Genomic DNA, 26,827 nt, shown 5'->3' on the forward strand with positions numbered 1-26,827 from the left:
GGAACCACAATAGTCCCAGTTGGTGGCAGCGAGAATATCCAAGCTGGTAGTGAGCTTGGGGGAGTTTCAGGTAAGCACCCAGATTTTGGACGCTAAAGTCCAGGTTTGGGACAGGAGGCTTTACCACAGCATGCTCTTGGGAAAAGCACCAACCTACCCATATCTTTGCTGCCACAAGCCTCCACAATGCTTGGGCTAGCCCACGGATTTAGGAATGGGACTTCCTTAGCCTGCCAGAAAACCCTTAAAAACTACTGGTATCTAAGCATCACTCATTTGGAAGCTAGTTAGATGTCTAAGTATTAACAGTTGAACAAATAAGAGTGTATTTTAGCAAAGATAAAACAAAATGTACTCCTGAATGTGCAACATGTACTGTTCTTTTCAAACACTGTTTGCCACACTGCATAAGTCATTTAAATTGTAGATACAAGCATACTGCAGGATAAGCATAAATCTTCTTAGTGGGTAGAACTAGGTATCAACATTTCCACCTAAACTAGAAACAAATCTTTACAACAAAAATGCAAATAGCCATTTCAACAAGACTCAAGCACTACTCTTCTGTTTTTACACTTTCTTTCGGAGCAGCAAAACTTTCTGATTTACCAAGAAAGAGCCTGGATTTCATTATTTTACTATCTGATCACAAAATACAACTTAAACTTCACATTTTAAGAGACAGATTTGACTAAAAGGATCAGAGTATTTAAAAGCTTTAGACTCCTTATGCATAGTCAAATTAACTTGTTATTTATCAACACGACATTGACTGCAAATCTGATTGTCATGCTTGACCCTAATACTTCCATAATTAAATTCCCTGATGGTTAACTTGACTCCGTATTAGATGGTTAAAAGCTCTAAATACTCTGATTCTTTCCACCAAATATTCTGGAGCTATTATTTTAAATGTGAGCTTTAAACCTTCAGGTCAGGATAATGAAACAGCACTTCATGATGACATGTTATAAATGACTGAAAATCTGCCTCTGTAATGAAATGCTTTATCATCAACATCAATATCTATACACACACACACACACACACCACTTTTTCTGAATTATCTTAGATGTCAGGTCAACAAAACACCTGATCAAGCTTTTCCTACTCATGTATTCAAAACCAACAGTAAAAGAGTGAAAAAATGGTCTCACCTGATACTGCCTTTTGCACCTCTAGTGTTACAGACATGGGGAGATTCTGTATGAACAGACAGATTTCCTGGGATGTCATTCCACTTATTGGGGTACTGTTGATGGATAAAATCTCATCTCCTACTGTCAGCTTTCCCATAGATCCCTAATGTGGTTACAGAGATAAATGAATATAAATACCTGAGAGTCTTTACCACAGAAGCAGAGGGCAGAGCTTGCAGTACAAGAATAAATGTTTTACACTCAATGCTTCCAGTTTCCAGTGGTTACAGAAGGCAGAACACTGGCATTAATATACTCAGTTTACAGACAAGTAAAGTGAGGAACAGAATGTAGCTCAAACTTTGTGGTTAGCAAGTGGGAGATCTGATGACAGAAGGAACCTCCCAGTCTTTGTGACCCTGCATAGAGACCAGGCACTTCTCAGTGAAGATGTTGGAGGGGTTGCTTGGCTCCTAAAGAGGGTGGTATGAGGAAGAGGTCATGGTATTCTGGCTGAAAGAACCATAGTTTCTCTAGGATCTCCCAAAGCAGTGCTGCCTCTTAGTTATCACCGCCCCGCATTTGGGACCCTACTCAACTCCCATTAAATCAATTTGAATCTTTTCATTGCCTTAAAAAGGAGCTGGTATCAGGCCTTTAAGGCACAGGCTAAATATATTCCCCAATGAATCAGTGGTTAAGATAGGAATAGGGATCCAGGAATCATGACTCTCAGACCCCTGTTCAAATCACTATGCCATAGCCCCTCACAACAGTAAAGAGTCTCTCAATCAGCTAAGAACATTATGTCACACTTTACTCACATAAAAATTCTCCATAGAGTTGAATAATTTGCCTAAGGTCAGAATTCTATACACGTCAGGCAATTATCCCCACTGTAACAAGCACAGATAAAGTGCAGAGTAGATAAATGAATAATAATAGGAGAGAATGGTTACATCCTAAATTGCAATATAATTCTTGCCTATTAATAAGCAATGTACATTTTATCATTAATACTTAATGTTACTAAATCATTTCTCTTCATTACATAAAGCTTCTTTTGTTCCTGGTAAAGCAGAAAAATCATAGTGAGCCCTGAAACAATAATGACTAACACGGATTATTTCATTTTGGTATATTTTTGCCTGTTGACTTTTTCAAGCTTAAATCAGATGGGGCATGACTACGTCTCTAAAACATGTAGTTTAATGGCATATTAGAAAGATAAGGAATGAGACTTTTTTTTTTTTCCAGTGGAGGTAAATCTCTCGTTTGCAGGCATGTGTAAAATCTCACTTATCAAATATTAATCTCCACAAAGAGAAACCCAGGAGTAAACATCCGCAAAGTGACTCATATTTTTAAAATGTTACCCTTTCAGCTGCTCCGCCTGATCGTAAACCTGTTATCACAACTCTTATGGGAGTGGCCTGGATCTCCAAATCCAGGCCAAATGATTCATCTTCATTCCGCAGCAGATTAACTGTTTCAGCATTGTTCTGCCTGGGGATGTCGGGTGCTTCAGTCTTTTTGCTGTGTGGAAGTGTCCTGGCAATGGGCTTATGACAGGAACTGTGCTCCTCCATCTTCTGCCGTGGGAGATTGCAGCACTCCGTGCTCATCATGCTTTTTACTCTTGTGACTGCTTTGTGCTCCAGTTTAGGGGATCTCATAGAGTCAAGCTGTGCCTCTCGGAGTTCCTTCACTCCCAGATTAGTAGGATGACTCTCACGCATACCTGAGCAATCAAGCGCTTTGATCTGAAAGACGGACAAGTCCTCTGTTTGCTTTAGGGCACTCTCCTCAGACACCAAGGACTTGCGGAACACAGGGGAAGCTGCCTTACTGCCAGGGTGTCGAGACAATTCACCATCCTGGCCTTCATCATCAACTTCAGCAGAAGAGGTTGGGATGACAATGCCAGAGTCTTCCTTGGAATTTTTCTGGCTCTTGTCCACTTCCAAAGGAGGCAGCAGGACCTCTTCTTGCTTGACAAAATCATCCTCATCACTAACATCACCATCATAGAAAACAACTCTTCTCTGCCTCAGCAGTGGGCTGCGGGCAGACTTGGGACTACCATCAAGGCTCCCCTGTAGGGCAAATTCCACATGCTTGTTGAAAAGACCAGGTGACTTTCCACTGGTTGATGAAGCAAGACTGTTCGCTTTGGTTGTTCCTGCTTCTTTAGCAGCTAGAAAAGAATTGATTACATTTTTAACTGAGCTTATTGGACTAGTTTTATGCTTAGCATTCTACTGCAGCCACTTAAAAGAGACACGCTTGTTTGCAACAGAGGATTTTCGCTGTGTCTGTGTAGAAAGGCTGAGCTGTTTTTCCATGTCCTCCACTCTATACCTACCGTAAAAAAGCACCAGAAATGAAAGATGGTCTTGTGATTTACGGGTGCTTCCTATTCATTACACATCTGGATTTATTCTCAGCCTGCTTCTGAACCAGGACTGTGACCACAAGAAAAAAAGGGATCGCACACACACTTATTTTTTAAATTCAAATAGTGGAAAATCCTTGTAATTCTGCTTCAATCTATGCAAAGAACTGACCTAATCGATTCACACTGAGAGAGAGAAAGACACTCAGCCAAAACACAAGCACACAATCTGTTTCATTCTAAAGACTGAGTGATCTAAGACTTCCTAGTCATACCCTTCTTATTAAAAAACGATATATATAATATATATTCATATGGATAGAATATAATACAAGCTTATTTTGTGTAGTGTCTCACACAAACCATATCCAACATTGATTTGTTGAGTTAAATAATGAAATTTCAGAGATAAATACTGACAAGGGCAGAGACTATCTGAGAAGCACAGAAATATATCTGCTCTCCCATGCATATGCGATTCTTGAATTGAGATGGAGACTCAGTATGGAAGAGAAACAAGATTGTGTTCCAGGTAGACCATAGAGAGGAGAAAGATCTCACAAACGTGCAAAATATTTTATGGCAGCACCACATATTCTGGTGTAAAGACAAAGTTTCATGTACCTGAGATATTTAAGACTGGTCTGATTTAAATGTAATCAGATAGTCACTAGTGACTTGATTAACTTGCAATGATAACTTAGATTTGGTCAGCCAAACCAATAATATAAATTCATTCTCTAGTCAACTAATCAAAGTTGCAATACAGTCACACACTGTGCACATTGTATTTAGACTCCTTCTTTCATTTTCTGAAGCATCACATTACAGGCTGTTGGCTAGCACTGTACTAGCTGGCATTTATACCCAAAACGTGGCATTCCTGACACAACGCATGCAATGACCACCCCACATATATCTTGCCATTTCTTTTGATTTCCGTGGCTTACTTAGATTGCTGGGAGGAAGAGAGCTGTCGTCCAAAGAGCTGTTTCCACTTTTCTGACGGAGCTGCTCTTCATCACTGGAGCCTGTTACTTGTGTGTCAGAAAATGACATCTGACTTGGCCCATCTTGTGGGAAGAACTGGGAAAGCTCTGTTTCAGAACTGACAGATCCCTGCTGAAAGGAAAATAAGTAAATAAAACTGAAGATTGGTGGTCATTTATGTTAATAGCACCCTGTGTGTGTACTATCTAAACATCACTAACTTCAGCCTCATAACACATTGATAACTACAGTAAATCTTAATATCCCAATTCTACAAACAGGGGCACTGAGCCACAGTGAGATTAAGGCCAACATTTTCAAACATAGGTGGCTGACGTTAGGCATCTGAAACGATATTTCAGCACCAACAGGGACGTGATTTTTCAGACACCCTTGGTTTGTCGAGGGGGCATACAGCACAACAATCAGGGGTTAAACCATTCACCTTTATGATTCCCTTTAAGTTCCTCCCTTCTTGAGAGACTACAGGTATTTGTACTCCCTCCCTGGGACTGACTGCATTTCCTACTTGGCCTCTCCAGAAAAAAAAGATGTCCACCACTATTACAACATACAGAAAGCAATTACTTTATTATGTATGAGCAGACTACATGTTCCAAGGACCATGCCCTACTCACCATCTCAGTGCCCATATGCATACACCATTAAGCAGAGCTCACTTTTCACAAGACTGAAATTAAACCACAGCACATGACAAACAAGTGATTGTGGTCCTATTTGGGGGACAGCCTTTCAGGCCAGCCCCACTACAGGTTGCTTCTAGAAGCTGCCTGCAGAACAGACCTAAAGGAGAGTTTTCTACTGCTGACAGTGCCTGTCTCCCAGCAATATAGCGTAACTAATGGAACCCCTTAGTATGACACAGGCGTGACATGGAAGAAGCATAGATCTTTTGTTCTGAGTAATCCGATTCTTTAGTAAAAGCTTATCCTAAGTCATCATCTCTTTGTGTTGTATTTTAATTTGTTTACCCGACTTGCTGGCTCCAGGAATCGTTTCATTGTCCAGCTCAGGGGTGATGAGGCCTCTCCTTGTTTGGCCTTCACACTAGGAGATGGACTTTTCTGCAGAATCCCTGTTAAACAAGATTCAATTAGAGACCAAAAATTAAAGCTATAGAATATGTACACAAGCAAGCAGAGCATTGGTCGTTCTTGTTATTTATACAGTGCTCATCACCATATTATCTGAGTCCCTTTAAAAACAAGTTTTATTTTATTTAACAAGTCTCTAATGTATCTCTCCATCCTGCAGATAAGCTGCTACTTCGTTATTTAGCTTACAAAAGTTAGGAACGTGAATCGAAATTTATCACAAAAGATAGCAATCCTCCTGCTTCCAGTCATACTCTAGGAGAGGGAGGGTGGAGGTCACTGCTCCAAAATGGCTGCATCTCTGTTCACAGAAAATCATTTTGGTGTAAATAAGATTGATTTAAAAAAAAACAACACTAACATTTTTGTCTGAAAATCAGCTAGCTGGTCATTCCTCCAATTTGAAGCAAAAAGGTGAATATTCTCTTTGTCTCCTATTAAGGAATAATGTGATTAGAGCTCATATGTTTTCCTACAAGTTCACTTTCATCTGTAGGATTTTAGAAATGGCTAATGTCATGTTCAAACAGAGACGGGATATCCCATCTGAGGGACCACGTTGAAAATTTGCCAGCAGCCTAATAGCCATATCTAATTTGTTAAAAATGAACTAGATTGTAGCTACTCTTTTCTTGAACAGAGAGGTGTGTCCTGTGCAGCCTCCCAGTCCCAGAATGCAAAGCTCTGTCCTGATCATTAGATCAGAATGGAGTAGTAACTTCCTCACACTCTGACGTTATGGTGATTGGTGCCTCAGAGATATCTAAAACTGACACACAGTGCTAAGGATGTGAGCTACGTAGCAGCTATGACTGAAATACATAACATTTTTAATTAACATAGTACTATGGAAAGAGTGGAACATTTCTCAATAGGAGTTTCAAATATTTATGACTGCAAAGATCCCAATAGCACTCCAATAAATGTTGCCATGTATGAAAAATAATGGACAGATCTGACACGACATAGAAAAAGAATGCGTTGCTACCTAAGACATGAGGGGAATAGGCATCCTTGCTCTCTCGATGAGTGGTGCATGCTATTGCTTCATCCATCTCCTGTTCAGAAACCTAAATTTTAGTAGAAAAGAGATGATGTGAGTTTGCTGTAGAACATAAGAAGCTAAGATGAGTCTGAGCACTGATCACAACAAATATTACTGTTATTTTAGAGGTCTGAGCAAAGGAATGTGAACCAAGAGCTCCCAAGTTCTGGTCCTAGCTCTGAATCAGATTCCTCTGTGACCCTGAGCTGGTCTCTTTAGAAGGGGTACGCGGAAAACATGGCCAGCCTATTACAAAGTGAAAGATGTCAAAGTGTCACATTAATGCACAAATGTTAAATATAAAGGTTGCATCAGGCTTGCATAAATAAAGCAAATGCATTATCATGCCATGCATTTTATCTAAGTAGCTCACTACCTTGATGTTCTAGAGAAATATGTATGAAAAGATAATATTTTCAGCCATTTGTCTAAAATATTCCACCAGTAAAAGACATGTTAAATTAAAAAATACGAAAAAGCCAGACTTTTTGAAATACTAGCTGACTTTAGTTTTAATTCCCCCTTTTACCAAGTAAATAAATAAATAAAATCAATAATTGGTAACTATAATATTTTCCACACATAAAAATACATTGCAGTGACATGTTGCATTTGAAATATCTGGATTATTCTAACACCTTCAGAAATTTCTAGAAAACATTATATGCACCATTAGAACTGGAGCTGCTGGGAACAGGAATACATAGCATCCCAGGTTTCTGTTTTCAGATACGCCCAATGTGATTTCAATTCACTCAACTTTACATGAATTATAACTCGGCACGAAGACAGGTCAGAAAGCTGAACCTCTTTGAACTAAGAGAATCTGAATTATCCCTAAGCAAACTCAGCAGTTTAAACATAATTTAAATGCCACATCCACTAAGAATAACAGAAGAAAGAAAACCTTTGTGGTATTTCTCTTGGAAATACATAAAAATACTGAAGCTTGTATATTCAGTAACAAAACTTTCTGTGGCGCTTTTGCGTGATGAAGTGGGAGATTAAATATAAAAATGTATGAAACAACATGAACCTTAACAAAAATATCTTTGTCTTCAGACCGTGGGATGGCATTGCAGCTGAGGAATATTAACCAAGAGCCTCACCCACATTCTTGCCATTTTCTGTAAAAGGTCTCAAGTGGCATAAAGAGACCTTAAAAGCCCCAGATCCACCAGGGGAGAATTCCAATGGGGCCGGAGCTGAGGAAGACATCCAAAGGCAAGCCCAGCATGAGGGGGACTAGGTGAGGCCACAGGATTGGGGAGATTCTGGGCAGCGCTGTGCCCACAGGCAGCCAGGGACAGGATGCTGTAATTTAAATAGTGGTCTAAATTATACTGCAGCTTGTGGAACAACCAGGATTTAGAGGGTACAAAGGTGGTGTGAAGATGCCATAACCCCTCCCCCCACCAAGCTGAGAGTTCTGCGCTACCATCTCATCACAGTGTTTATAGTGTATGTAAGGTCCAGGAAGGTCCAATATTTTTCCAGAAACTGGGAATGGACAATGAGATGGATCACTCAATTATTGCCTGTTCTCTTCATTCCCTCTGAAGCACCTGGCATTGCCCACTGTTAGAAGACAGGATACTGAGCTGGATGGACCATTGGTCTGACCCCAGTATGGCCATCCTTTATATTACGTAGGATGCCTTTTTTGTGCAACGAGAAGGAAAAAGAAAATACCAACTCCAGCAAGATCTCTTTTTTTCGGCTCTGTCTATATCAGGAGTGTCAAACATTCTGTGAAGAGGGACAAATGCAATTATTAATTAGCATTTGTGGTCTGGGGAATAAATTCACGGCTACATATATGCCCTCTTTGCACTGTATTTCCCAATCCCCACCACCATGTAGGAATCATTCCAACCCCAGCTTCTGAAGTGATCAGCGATCAATGAACAGTTGAAGGGCCAGCATTATGCTCTTGAGTTAACACTCAATTGAGATGAATGAGGATAGGGCAGGGAAGAGATTTGCACTCCTTGGATAATTGTTTCAAGGTGCCAACAGTCTCATGGTTACAAAGTGCCTTATGACGCTGCAATCAATGAACTACAACACTGTCCAACACAATACATAGATTTGTTATGAAGTTCTGCTGGTATTAGATTCTGGGCCCAACTCTGATTCCCTGTCCCTTGCTCTACCCCAGAGCTTCTCAAACATTTTTTTTTTTTTTGGTCGACGGACCCCTTTTCAAATGCAGTGTTAATCACGGACCTCCAGCTGAAAAACTGATGGACAAAGGTATATGTGTATTTCACATAAACATGTACTGTTAGTAATGCTTTAAGGAAAAGAGTATCCGAATGCTTACAGATGTCAGTGAGATGGATGTGCCTGCTTCTTACTGCAAAGTCTACCTATCATTCGTGTCATTGCTTGCATTTTGAGGACCCCTCCCCCCCATGCAATCTCTAAGGACTCCCTGGAGTCCCAGGACCTCAATTTGAGAAGTGCTGCTCTACCCGATAGATGAACTGCCTCTCCTTCAGTTATCAGAAGCCCTAGCAGTGATCACTCAATAGCCTTGTAAGACACCCACCAGTGCCTATCATCTGTACATCTGAATTGCCAGAAAATAAATCCCACCTGTGGAACCTACATTACAAGTTTTTCTCAAGCTACATATTGTTACCTCCAGGACAGGAATGCCAAATCATTCTGGTCAATAGGAGAAATCAGAATTCAGAGCACTTGTGCCTTATAAACAGGTTTCCATTTGTATTTAGGAACTCAAACGTCAAAATTTTTCTGATCTCTCTAAAACAAATATTTTCCCAACTACATTCCTGTACAGCCTACAAGGTTTTATATTCCCATGAAATTCTTTGGCTGGTAAAATGAAACAAGTTATTATTCCATATTGCTTGGATGAAGGAGTCTCTTATCTTTCATCACCGATATAAGAAATAATTTGCTTGAAAATAATTATACACTTTATAAATGCAGACATTTAAAAATGCTTCTGCAGAATCTGTGCCAGGGAAAAGACATCACAGATTCATTTCTTCTACAGAAAAACTTTGATGTTTGGACAGGTTAACATTTTTAAAAGATGCTGTATCCACTATTTTATTATGGTTTATTGACTCAATCTGCTAATATTTATCCCTGGCAGCTACTGTTGCAATTCAGTTCCACCCAAAGTGATTGTAACAATAAAGGTGATATGTACAGTATTTATTTTGTCAGCTTCAAATTCATAGGTTTGTCCCTTAGTCCAACTGCAAACAAATCAGTGAGGATATCAACTGGACTATCTCACAGAAAAATAAGTCTTCCCAGTTAAAGCTACAACTGGTCGATAGTGCCAACGCAACAAGAAAGGTCTAACACAACTATGCATTTATAGATAAGAAGGGACCAACACAATCACCTGGACTGACTTCCTGTGTAACACAGTCCATGAAATTACCTGGAGAGAAAACAGAAGTGTTCTCTATTCACCAAATCTCAAACATTCACCCCCAGATTGCAAGAACAAAGGAAAGCAACGTGCAGCTATATGAAGCTGTCTTCTCCTCACCTTGGGGTTGGGATGACGACTAATGATAAGGCTGACTGGACCCGGACCACACTCACTCAGAATGGCATAAGCTTCACTTAGTGCTGCATGGCGCAGACTCACTAAATCTGCCTCCAGAATCTGGTCACCCCGGCTAGAAAGACAAATACAGCCAGTTTGCACATCTGTCTCATATAAAACATTTGGGCTGTTGACTAGTGGCCAAACTTTTCAAAGACATATATCTGGAAGAGATTTGATTTGCAAAAAAAAGTCCAGCTCTTGCTCCCATTGATGTGCATGATGATACCACTTTGACTTCACTGCAACCACCAGCAGGATCCAATGCTCCTTTCTGCACTTACTGTCAGTGCAACACAGTGTATTTCATCAGTGTATAAAACTGACTGCACCAGACAAGAGTGAAAGTGAACATTTGGCTCCAGTTGTAGGTATTGTTTTCTGAGCACAGAAGCCAAACGTTCAATGCAGACAGGTTATTCCTTACCACCATCCTGAATTACTTAAACATACAGCATCTTTTTAACATGGTTGGTTTGGCACTCATGACGTACTATGAGTTTATGAAACTGTTTCAGATTTGAACTAAAGAGAAATGAGATGAGAGGCACCTCATTTTCACTTGAAATTGGGGTAACAGAACCCAGTTTGATCAAACAACGCCTCTTCTGTGACAGGACTGTAAATTGTTCATTTCAGTTCCTTCACTCTTGACAGCTCTTGGAGTATCGACATCTGGAACCATTCAAAGCAAAGAGAATCATCTAGAGATATTACCACTGCGTTTTCCCTGATTAAAAACATCATCTTTAGCAGGGATTTTCATACAATCTACTGACTTTAATTAACTTCCCTTTTAATTTGAATCAATTGTGATGATTAACTGAAATGTAGTTTTAACCAACAGTCTAACTGCCAAAAGCAAATTCAAATGGCGGTTGATGTCACCTAACAGTATTTCAATAGTCCACACACTCTTTTCGGTTGAAAAAGGGAAAGGTGTGTGTGTTGTGCAACTTTATCACTGCTCTGACAGTTTGTATGTTTAGGAGAGACATAACTAGGTTTGGTTTACCTAGTAAACCGAAGACATAAGTCTTTATTTACAAAGAGCCAACCATATAACAATTAGAAATGGGCTAAATCTGGAACCATTTACATACACAGATGTACATTTGAGGGGGCTCTGATAAGTAGGATCTGAATCCAAACCCTCTCTTGTTTTGCAAAGCCAGAATCTGACTAATGAGGTTTTGTGAAACCAAAATCAAAACCACCTTCACAGCTTTACCATATGGAATCAAAAACTGCTGATGAGACAAGATGTCTCACAAAAAGCATCTCAAAGAGTGAACTAGAAAACTGGGAAGCGTGAACGGATATAGTCAACTGCTTACCCTAATAAATGATGCAGCTGTTATACACAGACACAGCTAAGACTGGAGAAATTTTCAAAATAGGTTTAAAGGTAAGCAAGCGAATATTAAAATATTGTCTCCTGGAAAAAAATACATTTTTTTTCTGGTAATAATTTTGAGCATTTTTGGCAGGGTTACAACCAATACATTATTTTCCCTCTTATCCCAGAATCAAGTTGCTAGTTCCAGGTCCTCATAGTAAGTGAAATCCACTACACCCACATAAAAAGAGTATTTAGGTTCTATGCAAATAGAGTGCAGAGAGACTGAGGTGGTGAAATTTCCTTCCTCTCCTGACTAGGGTGGCTGAGCAGGACTGCTGCACACCTCTATATTGGGCCGCACGATTAAGGTCAATGAGAGTCTTATGGCCTCAGCCTTGGCTCATCTCCATTGTAGCCTTCTGCATTGACCTACATGGGGCTGGCACAGAGCCATTCTCCACAGCATACAAGTGCACACAGGTACCCATGCATGGGCACTCCACCCAAGCTGAATCAGCTAGGCAGGAACATAGGAGCCGGAAGGACATTTCTGTAGTTTCACCCAACAGCTCTTAAGCCAAATAAGAAAACCTGGAGTGGAATATAAAATAATTTCCGGTCACTTAATCCGGTGCTGCAACCAGAGACGCAATCTGCTGCAGAAAATTCCCACAACTCTTTTCAAGAAAGTTTCAGGCGACTAAACTCTAACAGAGCAGAGGAAATCTCCTGCTGATTCATTTTGGCTCTGACACTTGACATTAAGTTTCATTTCCTGTTGATTCCAGGCTGGACATACATCATTAGGTTGTGTTGCCTCTTGGAATCTCTAAAACAGCTGTCCCCAGGACTATGCAACTGTCCATATCATATCAATGAAGGCTTTGAAATGTTTTCAGGAATTTTTAAATACCCCTTTGTAATTTTTTAACTTACATATTCTTATTAATTTTGCTGCAATCATCTAAGTCACTCATCAAAAAACTCCAACTGCAATGGAATTTTTTTTAAAGTATTGGCCTCATTGCTGATAATGAGTCTTCCAGCAGATTTCAACATTATGCTGTAAAAGTGCATTGGCATTTTTTTGCTTTCAGTTCATAACTCACCTTAATCTACCATCCATTTTAGCCACCGATCCTGGGGCCAAGCTGTGAATGTATATCCCTGGAGAGCTATTTTCCAGCGTGAGACAACAGGCACCAATCCCTAATCCAACCCCTGGCTCTGCAAAAAACAAACAAAGAAAGAGGAAAAACTGTTTAGTCCCTTTTGATTGTAATCACACAGGACACAGGAGTGTTTATGTTCCAATCACACTGATAACCAGGAATAGTGCATTGTTTCAGAGCTGGTCTTTGGGGTGTCATTCAGGAAGCCCAAACCACACTGCAATTAGAAGTGAAAATATTTATCTTTAACCTCTTTAAGGAGGTCCACGAGTGAGAGGACCAACTTCAACCTCACCCACAACCAATCCTACTCACTTCCATGGCCACATTTCAGCCACACATTGCTTTACAGTATCTCACTGTAAAAATACCTCTAGCATCAGGAACATAATGTGGCATCTGCTCTGTCTACAGATGTAACATTATAATAATAATAAAATATAATTGGTGTGTCTAGAGGAACTTTAGGAAATTTAAGCAAGAAAGTTACTTAAACCATGTTTCTCACTTCCATTACCATTTGGTTAAATTCTGCTATTTCGTTTAAGTACCTGCCATCAAGGTCTGGCACAGGAAGGGCCTGAAGAAAGTCGGTTGAGGAAGGAGAATGTTTTCTGGAGTTCAGTTAATTGACAATTCTGAGTGTGCTGAATGGCTTAAGTGATAGCTTTGTGGAGGTTTATGAGAGGAACATGAATATTTAGAGTCTATGGGAACAGTAACTACAGAGAAAACTCCGACAGACAGATTAGCCCCTCACCCCAGCAGCACCTGACCCATCCCACAACCTTCCTACCCCAGTAGCACAAGGACCTCCTCTCGTAAGACCTTCAACCTTATTTTGTTGGTTGCAGATCAAAAAGATGGAAACTTTTCAAAAGACTCTTGGATATGGTGGGTCACAGGATCATTTTTCAGTCATTTTGCAGTTTGCAGACTGAACAAGATGAGAACCTCTGGATGAGATTGGTGTGGGAAAATGTGTTAGTATAAGAGTATTAGCCTTGTGTGCTAGGAATCACTGGAAAATACATGCAGATGGATAACACCCATTTTCCAAGTTAGTTTAACCAGCTGAGCCGTAATAAACTTTCTTTAACCTTTGTTGAGCATCACGTCCATGATGATCCTGTCCTTTGGTCCTGGGCCTTTGCGACATGAGGAGGAAGTGTCTCCGTCTTCAGAGCCAGGTGCAGGTGTTCCTCCACTTGCGCTGGAGCTTGGGGAGCTTGATCTGCTCATTAAAATGGGGGTTGGACATGGGGTGAGGCTCGGACTGCGCAGTCTCGTGCGCACTGTGAGGGTCACTACACCTTTCTTGAGTTGCTAAAAAGAGGAAGAGAACTTATTAGACTATACAGTCACCTGACGCACAACAACACATCATCTAGTGAATCATGTGTACAATCAATTGTGGCAGCGGAAAATAAAACCTTGGCATTAAACTGTACTAAGCAATGAGAGATACAGTCTGTCTCTCTCTCTTACTGTGTCTATAATTCTGTTACCTTAAACGTCTGAATGGCCTCCTGATGGGTCAGCCCTTGTAAAGATTCTCCATTTACTTCTAGAATTTCATCCCCTGGCAATCAGATGCAAAAATGAAGTCAGCATTTACACTTGGATAGAGTATAGTATACAGATACAGGACTGCTCCTTGACATTAGCGAAGCAGTGAGCTACCACAAGGTTCCCAATTTATTACGCTACAAAAAGCATTTAATTGCTTTCTATTTATTTCCATTTGCTGTAATGCCTTTGTAGTTAATATAGTGCTGAAGTAGTGGAGCACAGAATATTCTTCAACTGTGATTCTTCATCTTCAATTTTTATTATAACAGACCAATTGAAAACATTCTGAATTTTAACTGGAGTCAGAATGTTTGGAGTGGAAGCTCCCGCTGTGGAGTCTAACGGGGGCCCATGGTCTCTTCACGTTGTTCCCATACTAGGACGTCCCAGGAGTTTGGGAATCAGAGTGGAGCATAATGTTATGGCACCCACGTGGCCATACAGAGAAAGCTGGCCTTAGGCCCACACACAGAACACGAATGACATTCTATTTAGTACACTGAGAGTATTCAGAGAGAAAAGTGAGCTCTACACAAAGAGGTGGCTGACAGTCAATGACAACTTCATCCCAAAAAAGTCCCAGAGCTATGTCTGCTTGCTCAGTAATACAAGGCTTTGGGTCACAATACTTACAACCAGCTGTGTTGAGCTGTTTCTTTCTAGGGAGGAAGAGAGAGCAGGATCCAGATCTCTCTTCTCCAGTCTTACACACACCTACATCTGTGCACAATTAGACAGTGCACTATCATCAGCCTAGTCTTCCCTCCACCTTTTTCTAATCCAGTGCAGAACTGAATAACTAAGCTCTGAACAGCCTGTGACTGACTAGTGGAGGACTGTTAGGTTTACGGGCTATCTGGTAACTATTGGCTTCTCAGAGCCAGTGCACAAAGATCACATAGGAGTGCCTTCCTGCAGAAGAGACGGTACTTGCAGTGCTATGTAAACCGACATTCTAAACACACGGTCAGTTGGTACCTTTACCAATCAGTCTAATATGTGAGCACACACAATGCCATGGCTAATCGACGTGAGTCTACACAGCCAACCTGAATGGCAGGAAAGGTGGTAATAAATCAGGCCATGTCCATGCTTTACTAACTAGTGGCATGATCTTATTGTCTTTCTTCTCCTTCCTCTCCTCTTTCCAACCCTGTGTCTAATTAGACCATTCTCATCATGTCAGCTCTACACAGTAAGCTCAGCATGGCAGGGACTGTGTCCAGTACATTGTGGGTGCTCAAAAATCCTAAACAATAAGATCCCAAAACAGACTCTCTGAAGTACATTTCTCTGTACCCTGCCTTTCTGATACATTCCATATGGACACCCCTTTGCAATACACTTCCCCAGCTAAGCAAGCAGAGCTTCTAGCCCCGTTGAACAGGGTTCACAGAGAAAAAAAAAGAAAAGACCTGTATGTACCCCTCCAAACTTAATTCCTAGCTTAGATCTGATAATGCTGCCACCAACCAAAACATAGTGTTTGGTACACTTTCTGTCCCCCAAAAACTTTCCCTGGGGAACCCAAGATATACACTGATCCAAACTCCTTGGATCCTAAAACAGAGAGGAATTAACCTTTTCCTCCCCCTTCCCCCTCCCAGACTTTCCCTGAGAGGTACACTGATCCAAACTCCTTGGATCCTAAAACAGAGAGGAATTAACCTCTTCCTCCCCCTTCCCTCCCACAAAATATCCCTGGTGAGTACAGACCCAATCCCCTTGGGTCTTACACAAGGACAAAATCAGTCAGGTTCTTAAAAAGAAAAGCTTTTAATTAAAGAAAGAAAAAATAAAAATTATCTCTGTAAAATCAAGATGGCAAAATGTTTACAGGGTCTCAGCTTTACATAGACCAGAGGGACTCCTTCCCTCCTAGCCTAAGTATAAGTTACAGCAAACAGAGATAAAATATCCTTCCAGCAAAACACACATTTGCAAATCAAGAAAACAAATATAAAGACTAATTCGCTTTCTATCTAGTACTTACTAATTAGAACATGAGAGACTGTTTCAGAAAGATTGCAGAAACCTGGTTGCATGTCTGGCTCCTCTTAATCCCAAGAGAGAACACAGAACAACCCAAAAAGCACAAAGAAAGACTTCCCTGCACCAAGATTTGAAAGTATCTTGTCCCCCGATTGGTCCTCTGGTCAGGTGTCAGCCAGGTTCACTGAGCTTGTTAACCCTTTACAGGTAAGAGAGACATTAACCCTTAACTATCTGTTTATGACAGGCCTTTTATGCAGAATTGGATTCTCCTCACTAGATATACAATAAGATTCCAGGAATGTGACTGTGTGTGTCACTCTGAGGCCTAAAATTTCTGTTGAGGCAGTGTGAGGCAGTGGAAGCAGCTACAAAGCATGGCTGAGAGCTACTTTTGTTAGAATATCACCAAGCTGAGTCGTCACCGGGTTTTGCTGCATTTTATTGTCCAATTTTCAAGTTCTCAGCCATTTTGGTTTTACAAATTACACCATGAGGTGTACAGCTACAATAAGGCATGTCTCTATGCCATGCCAAGAGTCCTAGACCACTGTGATATCAGAGATAACTCAATCAATCATCATCCTTACTCTACAGCTGATTTCCATGAAACAATTTAATTGGCTGTCTGAGGGAGATTTCACAGACGATGGATTAGTTGGCCCAACTGCTACACCCCAGCACCCAACTGCCACTCTCACAAATCCACACAACCCTTCCAGCATAACCACTCACACAACAGCATAACCAGCATACTCACTAATCCCCAAAAGACATAGCCTTTTACTGCAGCACACCCCCTTTGTTCGCCACCTGTGCAAATCCACACAACTCTACCAGCACAACCCCTTGGATATAAAATCAACACAACCACCCACAGAAGACCACAAACAGATTCACAGTCTGCTTCTCTCCAATTTTTACATTCTCAACAATTTGGGGCTTTTTAATTTTTTTTTTTTAAACACACAAGTTTATGAATTACCTGTGCAACAGCACAGGATTTTAGCTTCTAGTACCTTCTTTAAGTCTTCCATCAGCAGCAGCTGCTCCATTTGGGAATATAGTCTTCACAAAAATTCCCATGCGTCCCCGAGCAGAATCCTGGCCTCCCACAATGCTGAATCCAAGACCCTACAGAGACAGGAAGAAGTGATATATTGATGGCTCCTAATTGTGTTATCATTTATCTCAAAAAGGTTGTTTGATAGTCCAAGAGGAAAGAAACAAGAAAATCTAATTAGCTGATGGTGAATTATGCTGTGATTTTATTCTCTGCTCTCTTCTCCTGATCTACCCTCACCTATTGCTCAGCCTGAAAGTAGTCATAGTCATCCTAAAATACAGAAAAAGTTTATTTTAAGTTATTAGGCTTCTATGGTTTTATGTTATTCATTTCTACTTCTCCAACTATAACAGCAGTCTCTTAAATTGATGGATCGTGGAATTTCCACCCAAGAGACCCATATCCAGGATTAACTGCAATTTTATTCTGCTATCACAGATATTGCATTTCCTCAGGAAAGAGAGAAATGTAAAAAGATGACATAAGGTCAGTGCTGTAATGTTAGCAGAATGTGTGTGTGTGTGTGTGAACGTTTGTTTACTTAAATAAAAGAAGAATTCCATATTTAAAAGACATGTACATAAACATTCCCCCAGAGTCTATTCCCTTCTCTGTAAATGCCCGTAATTCCTATTACTTTGTTGGCATCCTTTCATCTACGAGAGACAGTGGGAATTGCAGTCTGTGATGTAGATGGTTTGGTCCTATTACTATCAATGGGAATTACAGCTGCTGAGAGAAACAAACCCCTTTCAGAATTATTACTTCATGAAAAATATGGCCATGAAAAATACTACTCCGCTTGTTACACTAGTATCATAAATATGAGAAGAAGTTATTTTAGAGTTACAGCACGTTGGGCATCCCTGTAAAATACATTAGCACCTAGTGTACACGCAAACATGATATTGCACACAGAGATCATGGGAGGCACTGTGGCCTAGTGAAATGCCTGGAGAAATAATCAACCTGGACTCTAGTCTTGGTTCTGACTCTTAACTTTCTATAATTTTTAGGCATTCAGAATAAGGGTGGTGATTGGCTAACTCACCTCTGCTATCACAATGGTCTAGGAAGATACAGTATAAAAACAGACAGATTTTCTTGTGCAAAGTGGGCTATTGTGAATGCAAACAGGTACTTGGCTGAATGAATACCTGTTTTGCATACTCGCATGCATATCTGTACCTATGAACTCATTCTTATTTAATATTTATGTTTCCATAGTGACCAGAGGTCTCAATCAGGATCTGGGCCACAACATGATAGATACTGCACACAAACATAGGAAGATATAGTTTCTGCCTCATTCATATTTTGCAGGCATGACTTAGACATTCAGGTTTGAAAACTTGGCTCTTCAGTGTTTATTATTATTGATCATCATGTACAATGAAATAAGCACATGACAGATTTACTTTAACAAACATTCAGGGCTTGATTTTCACAGGCGCTGAGGTTCAGTGGGAGTTGGGAGCGCTTAGCTTCCCAGAAGATCAGGCCTTTGTGATGCTGTGTGAAAATCCTCACCTTGCCTTGTCCTTTCATCAGGACAATGTTGGAAATAATGGATGGCTGGGCCAGTCTCCATGGAGATTCCACCTGAGCTGCACTCAGTGAGCGGGTAGATTTCTTCACAATATGGTATTCCTAACGAACATCAGAAATTAAATTTAATTCATTCTGAGTGAATGACACAGGCACCAATGTGCTTCATGGGAAAAGTTCTGACATAGTCATGGACTAAATAAAAATTAAAATGGCTATTGTATATTAGAATATACACCTGGTGATGAAATCCTGGCCTCAATGCCATCGACTTCACTAGGGCCAGAATTTCACGTTATATCTATTTAACAGATTTTATGCTGTAACAGTTAAAATATTTTTTTTTTGTAAACTGAGATACTGTGTAGATTCATGTTCTATAGAAGTTGTGATCTTCTGAAGTAACAACTATACCATCATCAACTGAAACAAAGAAACACACTATTTGTTTAAATAGTTATACCCCTTTAACTACAGTATATTCATGCATTACACTGGCATAGTACTTATCTCTCCCTCAGCAACTGTAACAGCCTTCTACTTCCTTACAGCTAAAGGACTCCTCCTTTAGCTCAAGTGGTAGGTGCTGAAGCCTGGGGTCAATTCCCCCATGATGCACTTATGCAGACCCAGTTTGTTATAATTATTTCTAGCACCTTGAGGAAAAACCTTGGACTGAGTAAGGACCTGGGAATTTGGCTGTAAATCATTATTAGGCAGAGTAAATAGTATAACCACTCACCTGCCTAGTTCCTGAGGATTCAAGCTGCTGGGGAAGAGAATGTTTTCTCCCTCCCCGGGAATATTTCACTGCTATTTCATAATTTGATTCACCATTCTCCACAGTCAGTTCATCATTTTCTCCCACAGATTCTAAACGGGATCCAGCCCCTGAAGGACAACCCAGGAATGCCATTTATTAGCCAAACAGCAGCACCTTTCAATTCTGACAAGTCATGTGATGGTTGACTTATGCAAATCATAAATCAAACAATACTATGGCACAGCACCCAGTTGGGTAGCTCAATAATTTCCCATGGAAGAGTTAATTTTGATTGTTATAAATTAGTGAAGAGCATTGCATACAATTCTAAAGATGCAGGAGCATTCCCATCTCAATCTCATGCTGACAAAAATTTCTTTGAAAATCTATGGCCAATGCAAAAAATCTTAGGTTCTGTGATTAGCGATAGTAAACAAAATGAGATAAAAACAGAGAGCGAGCCAGAATTCTGCTGATGGCATATGTTGGTGTGCAGCGCTCACAAGCTTTCTTTATAGCTTACAGAGCTGACACTGTAGCTGCATTCATGTCTGGAAATGTCTCATCATCCTGAAAGTAATTTTTCAGGAATGGAAGAAGGAACATGGTGCCAAAAAACATGATTTGCCTTCCTTTCTGGCAACAGTCCCAGTTATCTTTAAAAAAAAAAAAAAAAAGAAGTAAAAGTGAATGTAGAGTTGGTGTAAGGTACTGAATCATTTGCCTTGAAGGACATCCTGTAATTAGCCAAAGGGTATCCCAGTTTTTCCACACATCATCATCAATGTGCCTCCATCACCAGCTGAAGAAACCACTCATTCGATCCACCTAAGGCCTTGTCCACACTTATGGCAGTGTGTAGGGTATGTGTAGCTACATTCTACAATGAAAGGCAGGTTGCATCCACGCTTGTTATTACAGCATATAGCTACACATGGCAGTGGACAGCTTCAGCAGGGACAGCAGGATCCTATACCGCTAACAACAACAGTGTGAACGCAGGAGACATTACTTGCAAGTGTAGACAGCCGTGCAGGGTATATAACCTACACGGCTATCTACACTTACAAGTAATGTCTCCCACGTTCACACTGTTGTTATATAACCCTTGAGTTCAGGCGTGAGGGGCACCCTGCTCTACTCTACCCGCCTGAGCCATGCGTCACCATCTACTCTGCTAGCTGGGCATGCAGCCTCTGTACTCTATATGCTGCCCTAAGTGTAGACATCGGTTTAGAACCTCTGGCCTACAAGTTTTTCTTTTTGAGCCCCCCTCTCCCTGCAACATGTTATAGAAACTCCATGACCCACTTGTGCCAATAGAACTGTTTTTCTGTATATAAAAGCTGGGGCCAGTGCTAGGGTGTATCAAGCAGGGCAACTGCCTGTGGCCACACACCACAGGGGGCCCTGCAAAGCTAAATTGCTTGGGTGTGGGCTTCAGCCCCACCATGGCGAGACCCTGGTTTTGGCTTTTTGCCCTAGGCCACAGTGAGTCTAATGCAGGCTCTGCTTGGTGGACCTCCTGAAACCCGCTCGTGCCTCCCCAGGGAGCCCCAGACCCCAAGTTGAAAACGGATGCTTTAGGCGATGTTGTCATAAAGCATAATTCCCAATTCTGAACCTTAGCGTCCAAAAGTGGGTGCCTGCATGAACCTCCAAGCTTAATTACCAGCTTGGATCTTATAGCGCTGCCACCAGACAGGAATTACAGTGCCTGCCTCACTCTGGTCTCCCCAAAACCTTCCCTGGGGGACCCCAAGACTCAGATGCCCTGAGTCTACAACAAAGGGAAATAACCCCCTCCCCTTGTCTCCTCTTTATTTCCTCCCGGCTTCCCTCCCTGGATGGCCCTGGATGATCACCCTATTTCAATTCCTTGAATTGCAAAACAGAGAGATCAAGTTTCTTTCACCTCAGTTCAGAGTCCCTGCAAAGGTAACTTTGCACTCTGACACAAAGAATTTTCCTTCCCCCTCTTTCCTTCCTCCCACCAATTCCCTGGCGAGTTTTAACTAGGAAAATCCAACAGGTCTTAAAAAGAAAGCTTTATATAAAAGAAAGAAAAGACATAAAAATTATCTCTGTATCAAGGTAACAATATACAGGGTCAATTGCTTAAAAGAAAAATGAATAAACAGCCTTATCAAAAAAGAAATACAATTTAAACATTCCAGCAACTACATACATGTAAATACAAAAACAATATCAAAACCTATTGTCTTCTACCTTTTGTACTTACACTTGGAAACAGACGATTAGAAAAGCCTGGGAAGGAGAATCACTCTCAATAGCAGGAGAGCACAACAGTAGACACAGACAAATTGCACACACCCAAAAATTCCCTCCCTGAGCTTTGAAAAATCCGGTTTCCTGATTGGTCCTCTGGTCAGGTGTGTGGTTCCCTTTGTTAACCCTTTACAGGCAAAAGAAACATTAACCCTTAGCTATCTATTTATGACAGATGTCTACGCTCCCCTAGAGTTTGGACTATGGGGATCCAAATAACAATGCTCACCAAAGTGCTGTGCTGTAACTCGCCGTATGGAGTCTGCAGGCTTGAACTAAAAGGTTCCTAATTCACATTAACATACTCCTCTTCAAACAGGAATACATTAACAAGCCCTTAGGTACTTACGTGACCCCATTAACAGTAGTATCCGTGCACCTCAATCTTTTATCCTTATAACACCCCTTTGAGATAAGGCAATGCTTTTATACCCATTTTACGGATGAGGAACCAAGGCACAGAGACTGACTTTCCCAGAAGTCTGTGGCAGAGCAGGGAATTGAAGCTAGGTCTCCAGAGTCCCAGGCTACAGCACCAACTACTGAACCTTCCTTCCTCTCCTGCTGACTCCACCCAAACAAAGTGCCAGGGTCAATCTGCCACCCTACTGAGCTTGAGTAGTATCTTATGCTACCACCCTACCAATTTCAATGAGCTAATTCACAGGGTAAGGTGCTCAACCTGAGTGATGGTGGCAGGATCTGGTTGTACACGCACACAGTTTTAAATACAAATAAGTATTCATTTCGATTGACACGATCATGGATTGTCTAAACTCTTGGGGGGGACACGCAAGCCCTTTGGATAAATGGAGAACCTGTTCACCAGAGGAGTGAGTGATCCCAAACAGCCGTGGTGATGAGGACGTGTCATTACTGTGAGTCAAGTCCTTGCGTTCACGTAAAAGGGAGTTGTACTATTTTCATACTATTTATTGTCAGTCTGCTGGAAGCCATCACCTTTTTTTTATTTGAGATTTAGGTAACAATAAACAAGCCCTAATGAATTTTTGCCCTAATGAATGAGATAAAGTGATGGTGTTTTGAAAAGGCCCTCACCTAAGTCTAATGAAATAAATCAAACCAAATACATAAGAAATTTAAATTTAAGGAATAGTAAATAAAGCTCAGTAATGCAGAATTTTGCTTCATTATTCTGCCAACAACAAGGTTCAACTCAGCAAGCTCTGCTGAATGCGAACATTGTGCAGTTTAAATTCCCCATCCAAACCAAACTATTCTGAGGTTCATGGAAATAAAAACCTAGATCTGCTTAATTAGGTTTCACACCTAGCCCACTTTGTGCGATATACAAGAATTCTGCACTGGCATAAGCTCTTTTACTCATGTCTTTTACCAAGCCTACTTTACCTTGGGATCGACTTCTATATTTCAATATACCACCTCCCAGCGTCGGACTTTGGCAGTTCCCTTTCGCCATTTCCACATTAGCAGGATCTGGAGATTTATCTGTTTCTGTCATCTGAAAAATAAGACGACGGAATATATTGAAGAAACTAGCCAAGGTGATGGAACTGCTCCCAGTAGAAAACACTGGTAAAAATAAGAAAATTCCACTGTACATATTCCACTTATAACTTCTTTTTTTCCCCAAAAGCTTGGAATTCTATGAAACTAGTTTTATGTGAGCCAGAAAACTCAGCAGAGTCTATACAGATATTTCAATGGATCCCTTTTGACATTACTGAATAACTTCATTCATTTGTCTACACATTTTTAAGAGCACCATCCCACAGTCTTTACTCAGGCAAAATTCTCAGAGAGAAGGACATTTAGTCAGGAATACAGGATTTGGCCCTGATCATTTTATCACCCTCAGTAAAGTTGTAGGGCAGATCTCCACTGCTTATTCTCCATTTAGTCAGCTCACCAAACTTCCACTGATTGTCAATGACAGCTTTGTAAGGGAAACCACATAGAAACCATGTCATTTTATTAATATCAGTATAGTGAATATTGATGAGTGTGCCATACAAAAAGCTAGGTTAATAGACTGTTAAGATTACACAGCGAAGTACTCAAAAGTCTGGCAAGGGTATATGCACAATCTTAACTCTAATGCCTTGTGCAGATGCATCAGGATGCAGAGGGTTTGATTATTCACTGCCTAACATCTTGTGATGTCATCTACACATGTGCAAAGTGGGTGAAAAAGATCACACGGTTGGCATCTGCATAGGTATAGGTGGCAATACAAGGTGCAATCAAGCTTATAATCTTCAACGGCATGATCAGATGTATCGTATCATTTGAGAGCCTCGCTCCTGCACATGCTGAGAGATGCACAGCAAATTTGGTATACTCCTTACAAAATGTACATTTAGCCCTCCTCAATATCTGTGCACCCTACAAGATCCACCGCAATGCTTTCCCCACTCCCACGAGTTGTTACACAGGGGCAGTAGTACTATATTTTCCTAGATATGTCACTTCACAATCATCTTTGAAGTGTTCACATGCATAGGTGAATCGTCTCTTAGTTGTACACTTTATAAAAGTAGGCGAAGTAGCTAAAATGCAGGCTCAGTACAGTTTTGGAAGGCTTCCGATACGGGGACAAAATCAAAACCCAAATTTCCACTAGAAAAACAAAAGAACTTTTCCTCAGTATAGGCTATTTCCTGGACATATTTCACCTTTCAACACTCAGACAATTTCATACTCAAAAATAGCTGAACTGCTTCTGCTCAAAATTTCCCCCAAAGACTTCACCATTTATGCAGTGTCAAAGCCTGTAAAAATTCTGCTTAACAGTTGAAAATTTCAGACAATAGTAAATGATTGATAACAGGCTTGAAATGGAAACTGTTACGCAACCTTAAGTCTACTGGTCATAGCTCCTACCACTATAATGCTATACATAATTTTTACACTTATTTAACACTTACATTCCAGCTATCTCTTGGTGATATTGCAAGGTACCATAGCAGCACTCTCAGGGCTCTATTCTCATGCTAAATGATTTGTAACTCACACTTCTGTATAATCTAAATGATTCATCTAAAGAGCAAGAGAACTCCATTCTCGTAACAAAGTTACTGCATCCATTATAACTTGGCTTATATACCCAAGGGGGGTAACTCATTCCAGAAGAGATGCAAGGATCAAGCCAAAAAAAGTCACTGGGACAGGGCCAAAATATCACTTCAGCTCTTCCTGAAAGCTCTCTGCTTTCAGAAAATATGCCTAAAAATACAGCAGTGCTAGTTAGAACTGAACCAGGACGGCTATAATTCACACCATCCTAATTTATAGGCAATATTTCCTCGCCTGCTTATATATAGTAAACAATCTTGACTCTCATGACAAAAGACACTTACACTGACATACAGAGTCATATCTCATTATTTTAAAACCCTAAAGAACAACACAGGGATGCCTGGATGCTGCTCACTCTTTCAGGGATGACAGGGCTGTTCCTGATTTGTAGCTCAGGGAGCCAGGGAACACAGGACCAGGGACACTTGAATGCAGGCAGCTGTTTTTCTCTCTGTTCTGCATCTATATTGCTGTCGTTCACTCACCATGATGTGATGAGCTGTCATGTTAATTTAGCATGCCTGCTGCCTCTGCAGTTTCCGAAAGCTGGAAAGAGTACTTAAATGAGGCCATGCCATAATTTACATATTCATTTACTGTGCATTCTCACTTGCATAAACACCCTACTTTCTAGTCTATCCACCCCTGTAAAGACTATAATCTGCCCTCTTGAGTTTCCTTCTAACCTGCTTGCCTGGCTCCCCTACCTCTTCCTCTACTTCCTCATGTCCCTCCCCCTACTCCCCCTTCAAATTTCTTCTCTGGCTTTCTCTGCCACTGAGCTTCCATCACACCTACAGCCTGGTCCCCTACTGCCCACAGCTGTTGGGATAAATGAGAACAATGCTCTACATCACACGGCCCAGCTACGCTCTAGCCATCTGTCCATCTCTGGGCAGGTTGAAGGCTAATTTCTAGGCATAGTCTTTATAGTTAGAGTCCTCCCATGGTGAGATTTCTATGACTAATGAGACCCTGCCTACAGGAGAATGTGGCCATGGAGATACAGGCTAGAACAACTCCCCTATAACACCATAGCTAAGCAGGAGACTGAAACTACTGGTCTGGGGCAGCCAAGACAAGAGACTTAAACATCCTGGATGTTAGGCTACACACAATTTGCAGTTTGAGCAAAGGCTCAGGATAAAACAAAAGTTGCAGAATAAGGTAAGACCCAACATTCGGCAATTACGTTAAGCTTGGAGCTGGGGGGTCAGGGGTGAGAGGGAGGAAGAAAGAATCCCCGCCTCTGTCACTGAAATCAACCCCACTATTTTGCAAAATCACCTAAATCTCTCCACCTGTCACCATACACTCACATGCAATAATAGTCAAGCAATCACTTTGCAAACACCTGAAGATAACAGAACCATAGAATCGTACGACTGGAAGGGACCTCGATAGGTCATCTAGTTCAGTCCCCTGCAGTCATGGCAGGACTAAGGACTTGGCTACACTTGCAGGTGTGCAGCGCTGGGAGTTACAGCTGTCTTCATACAGCTGTGTAGGCAAAATGCTGCAGTGTGGCCACACTGACAGCTACCAGCACTGCAGTGTGGCCACATTTGCAGCATTTGCAGCGCTTTTGGGAGTGGTGCATTATGGGCAGCTATCCCAGCGTTCAAGTGGCTGCAACGTGCTTTTCAAAAGAGCGGGGTGGGGTAGAGTGTGACAGGGAGTGTGGGGGAGACAGAGAGAGTGGATTTTTGGAGGTGACACTGTGTCAGCTCCCTGCCTTGCA

General features: G+C 41.1%; 1 protein-coding gene across 3 annotated transcripts in view; it reads right to left on the bottom strand.

Moving 5' to 3' along the window:
• PDZD2 (PDZ domain containing 2) overlaps positions 1–26,827 on the bottom strand; it is a 260,890-nt gene that overhangs the window by 31,898 nt on the left and 202,165 nt on the right. For all 3 annotated transcript variants that reach the window (XM_075066889.1, XM_075066890.1, XM_075066891.1), the window contains exons 6-18: positions 23,398–23,509; positions 19,717–19,865; positions 18,957–19,076; positions 17,380–17,494; positions 14,305–14,378; positions 13,897–14,122; positions 12,734–12,851; positions 10,223–10,355; positions 6,628–6,709; positions 5,517–5,620; positions 4,485–4,656; positions 2,516–3,336; positions 1,158–1,302 (exon numbers count right to left, since the gene is read on the bottom strand). In XM_075066889.1, the coding sequence (XP_074922990.1) occupies positions 1,158–1,302; positions 2,516–3,336; positions 4,485–4,656; positions 5,517–5,620; positions 6,628–6,709; positions 10,223–10,355; positions 12,734–12,851; positions 13,897–14,122; positions 14,305–14,378; positions 17,380–17,494; positions 18,957–19,076; positions 19,717–19,865; positions 23,398–23,509 (2,371 nt within the window). The remainder of the gene's footprint in view (positions 1–1,157; positions 1,303–2,515; positions 3,337–4,484; positions 4,657–5,516; positions 5,621–6,627; positions 6,710–10,222; positions 10,356–12,733; positions 12,852–13,896; positions 14,123–14,304; positions 14,379–17,379; positions 17,495–18,956; positions 19,077–19,716; positions 19,866–23,397; positions 23,510–26,827) is intronic.

This window comes from Chelonoidis abingdonii, chromosome 6, assembly GCF_003597395.2.
Source record: "Chelonoidis abingdonii isolate Lonesome George chromosome 6, CheloAbing_2.0, whole genome shotgun sequence".
Taxonomy (NCBI): Eukaryota; Metazoa; Chordata; order Testudines; family Testudinidae; genus Chelonoidis; species Chelonoidis abingdonii.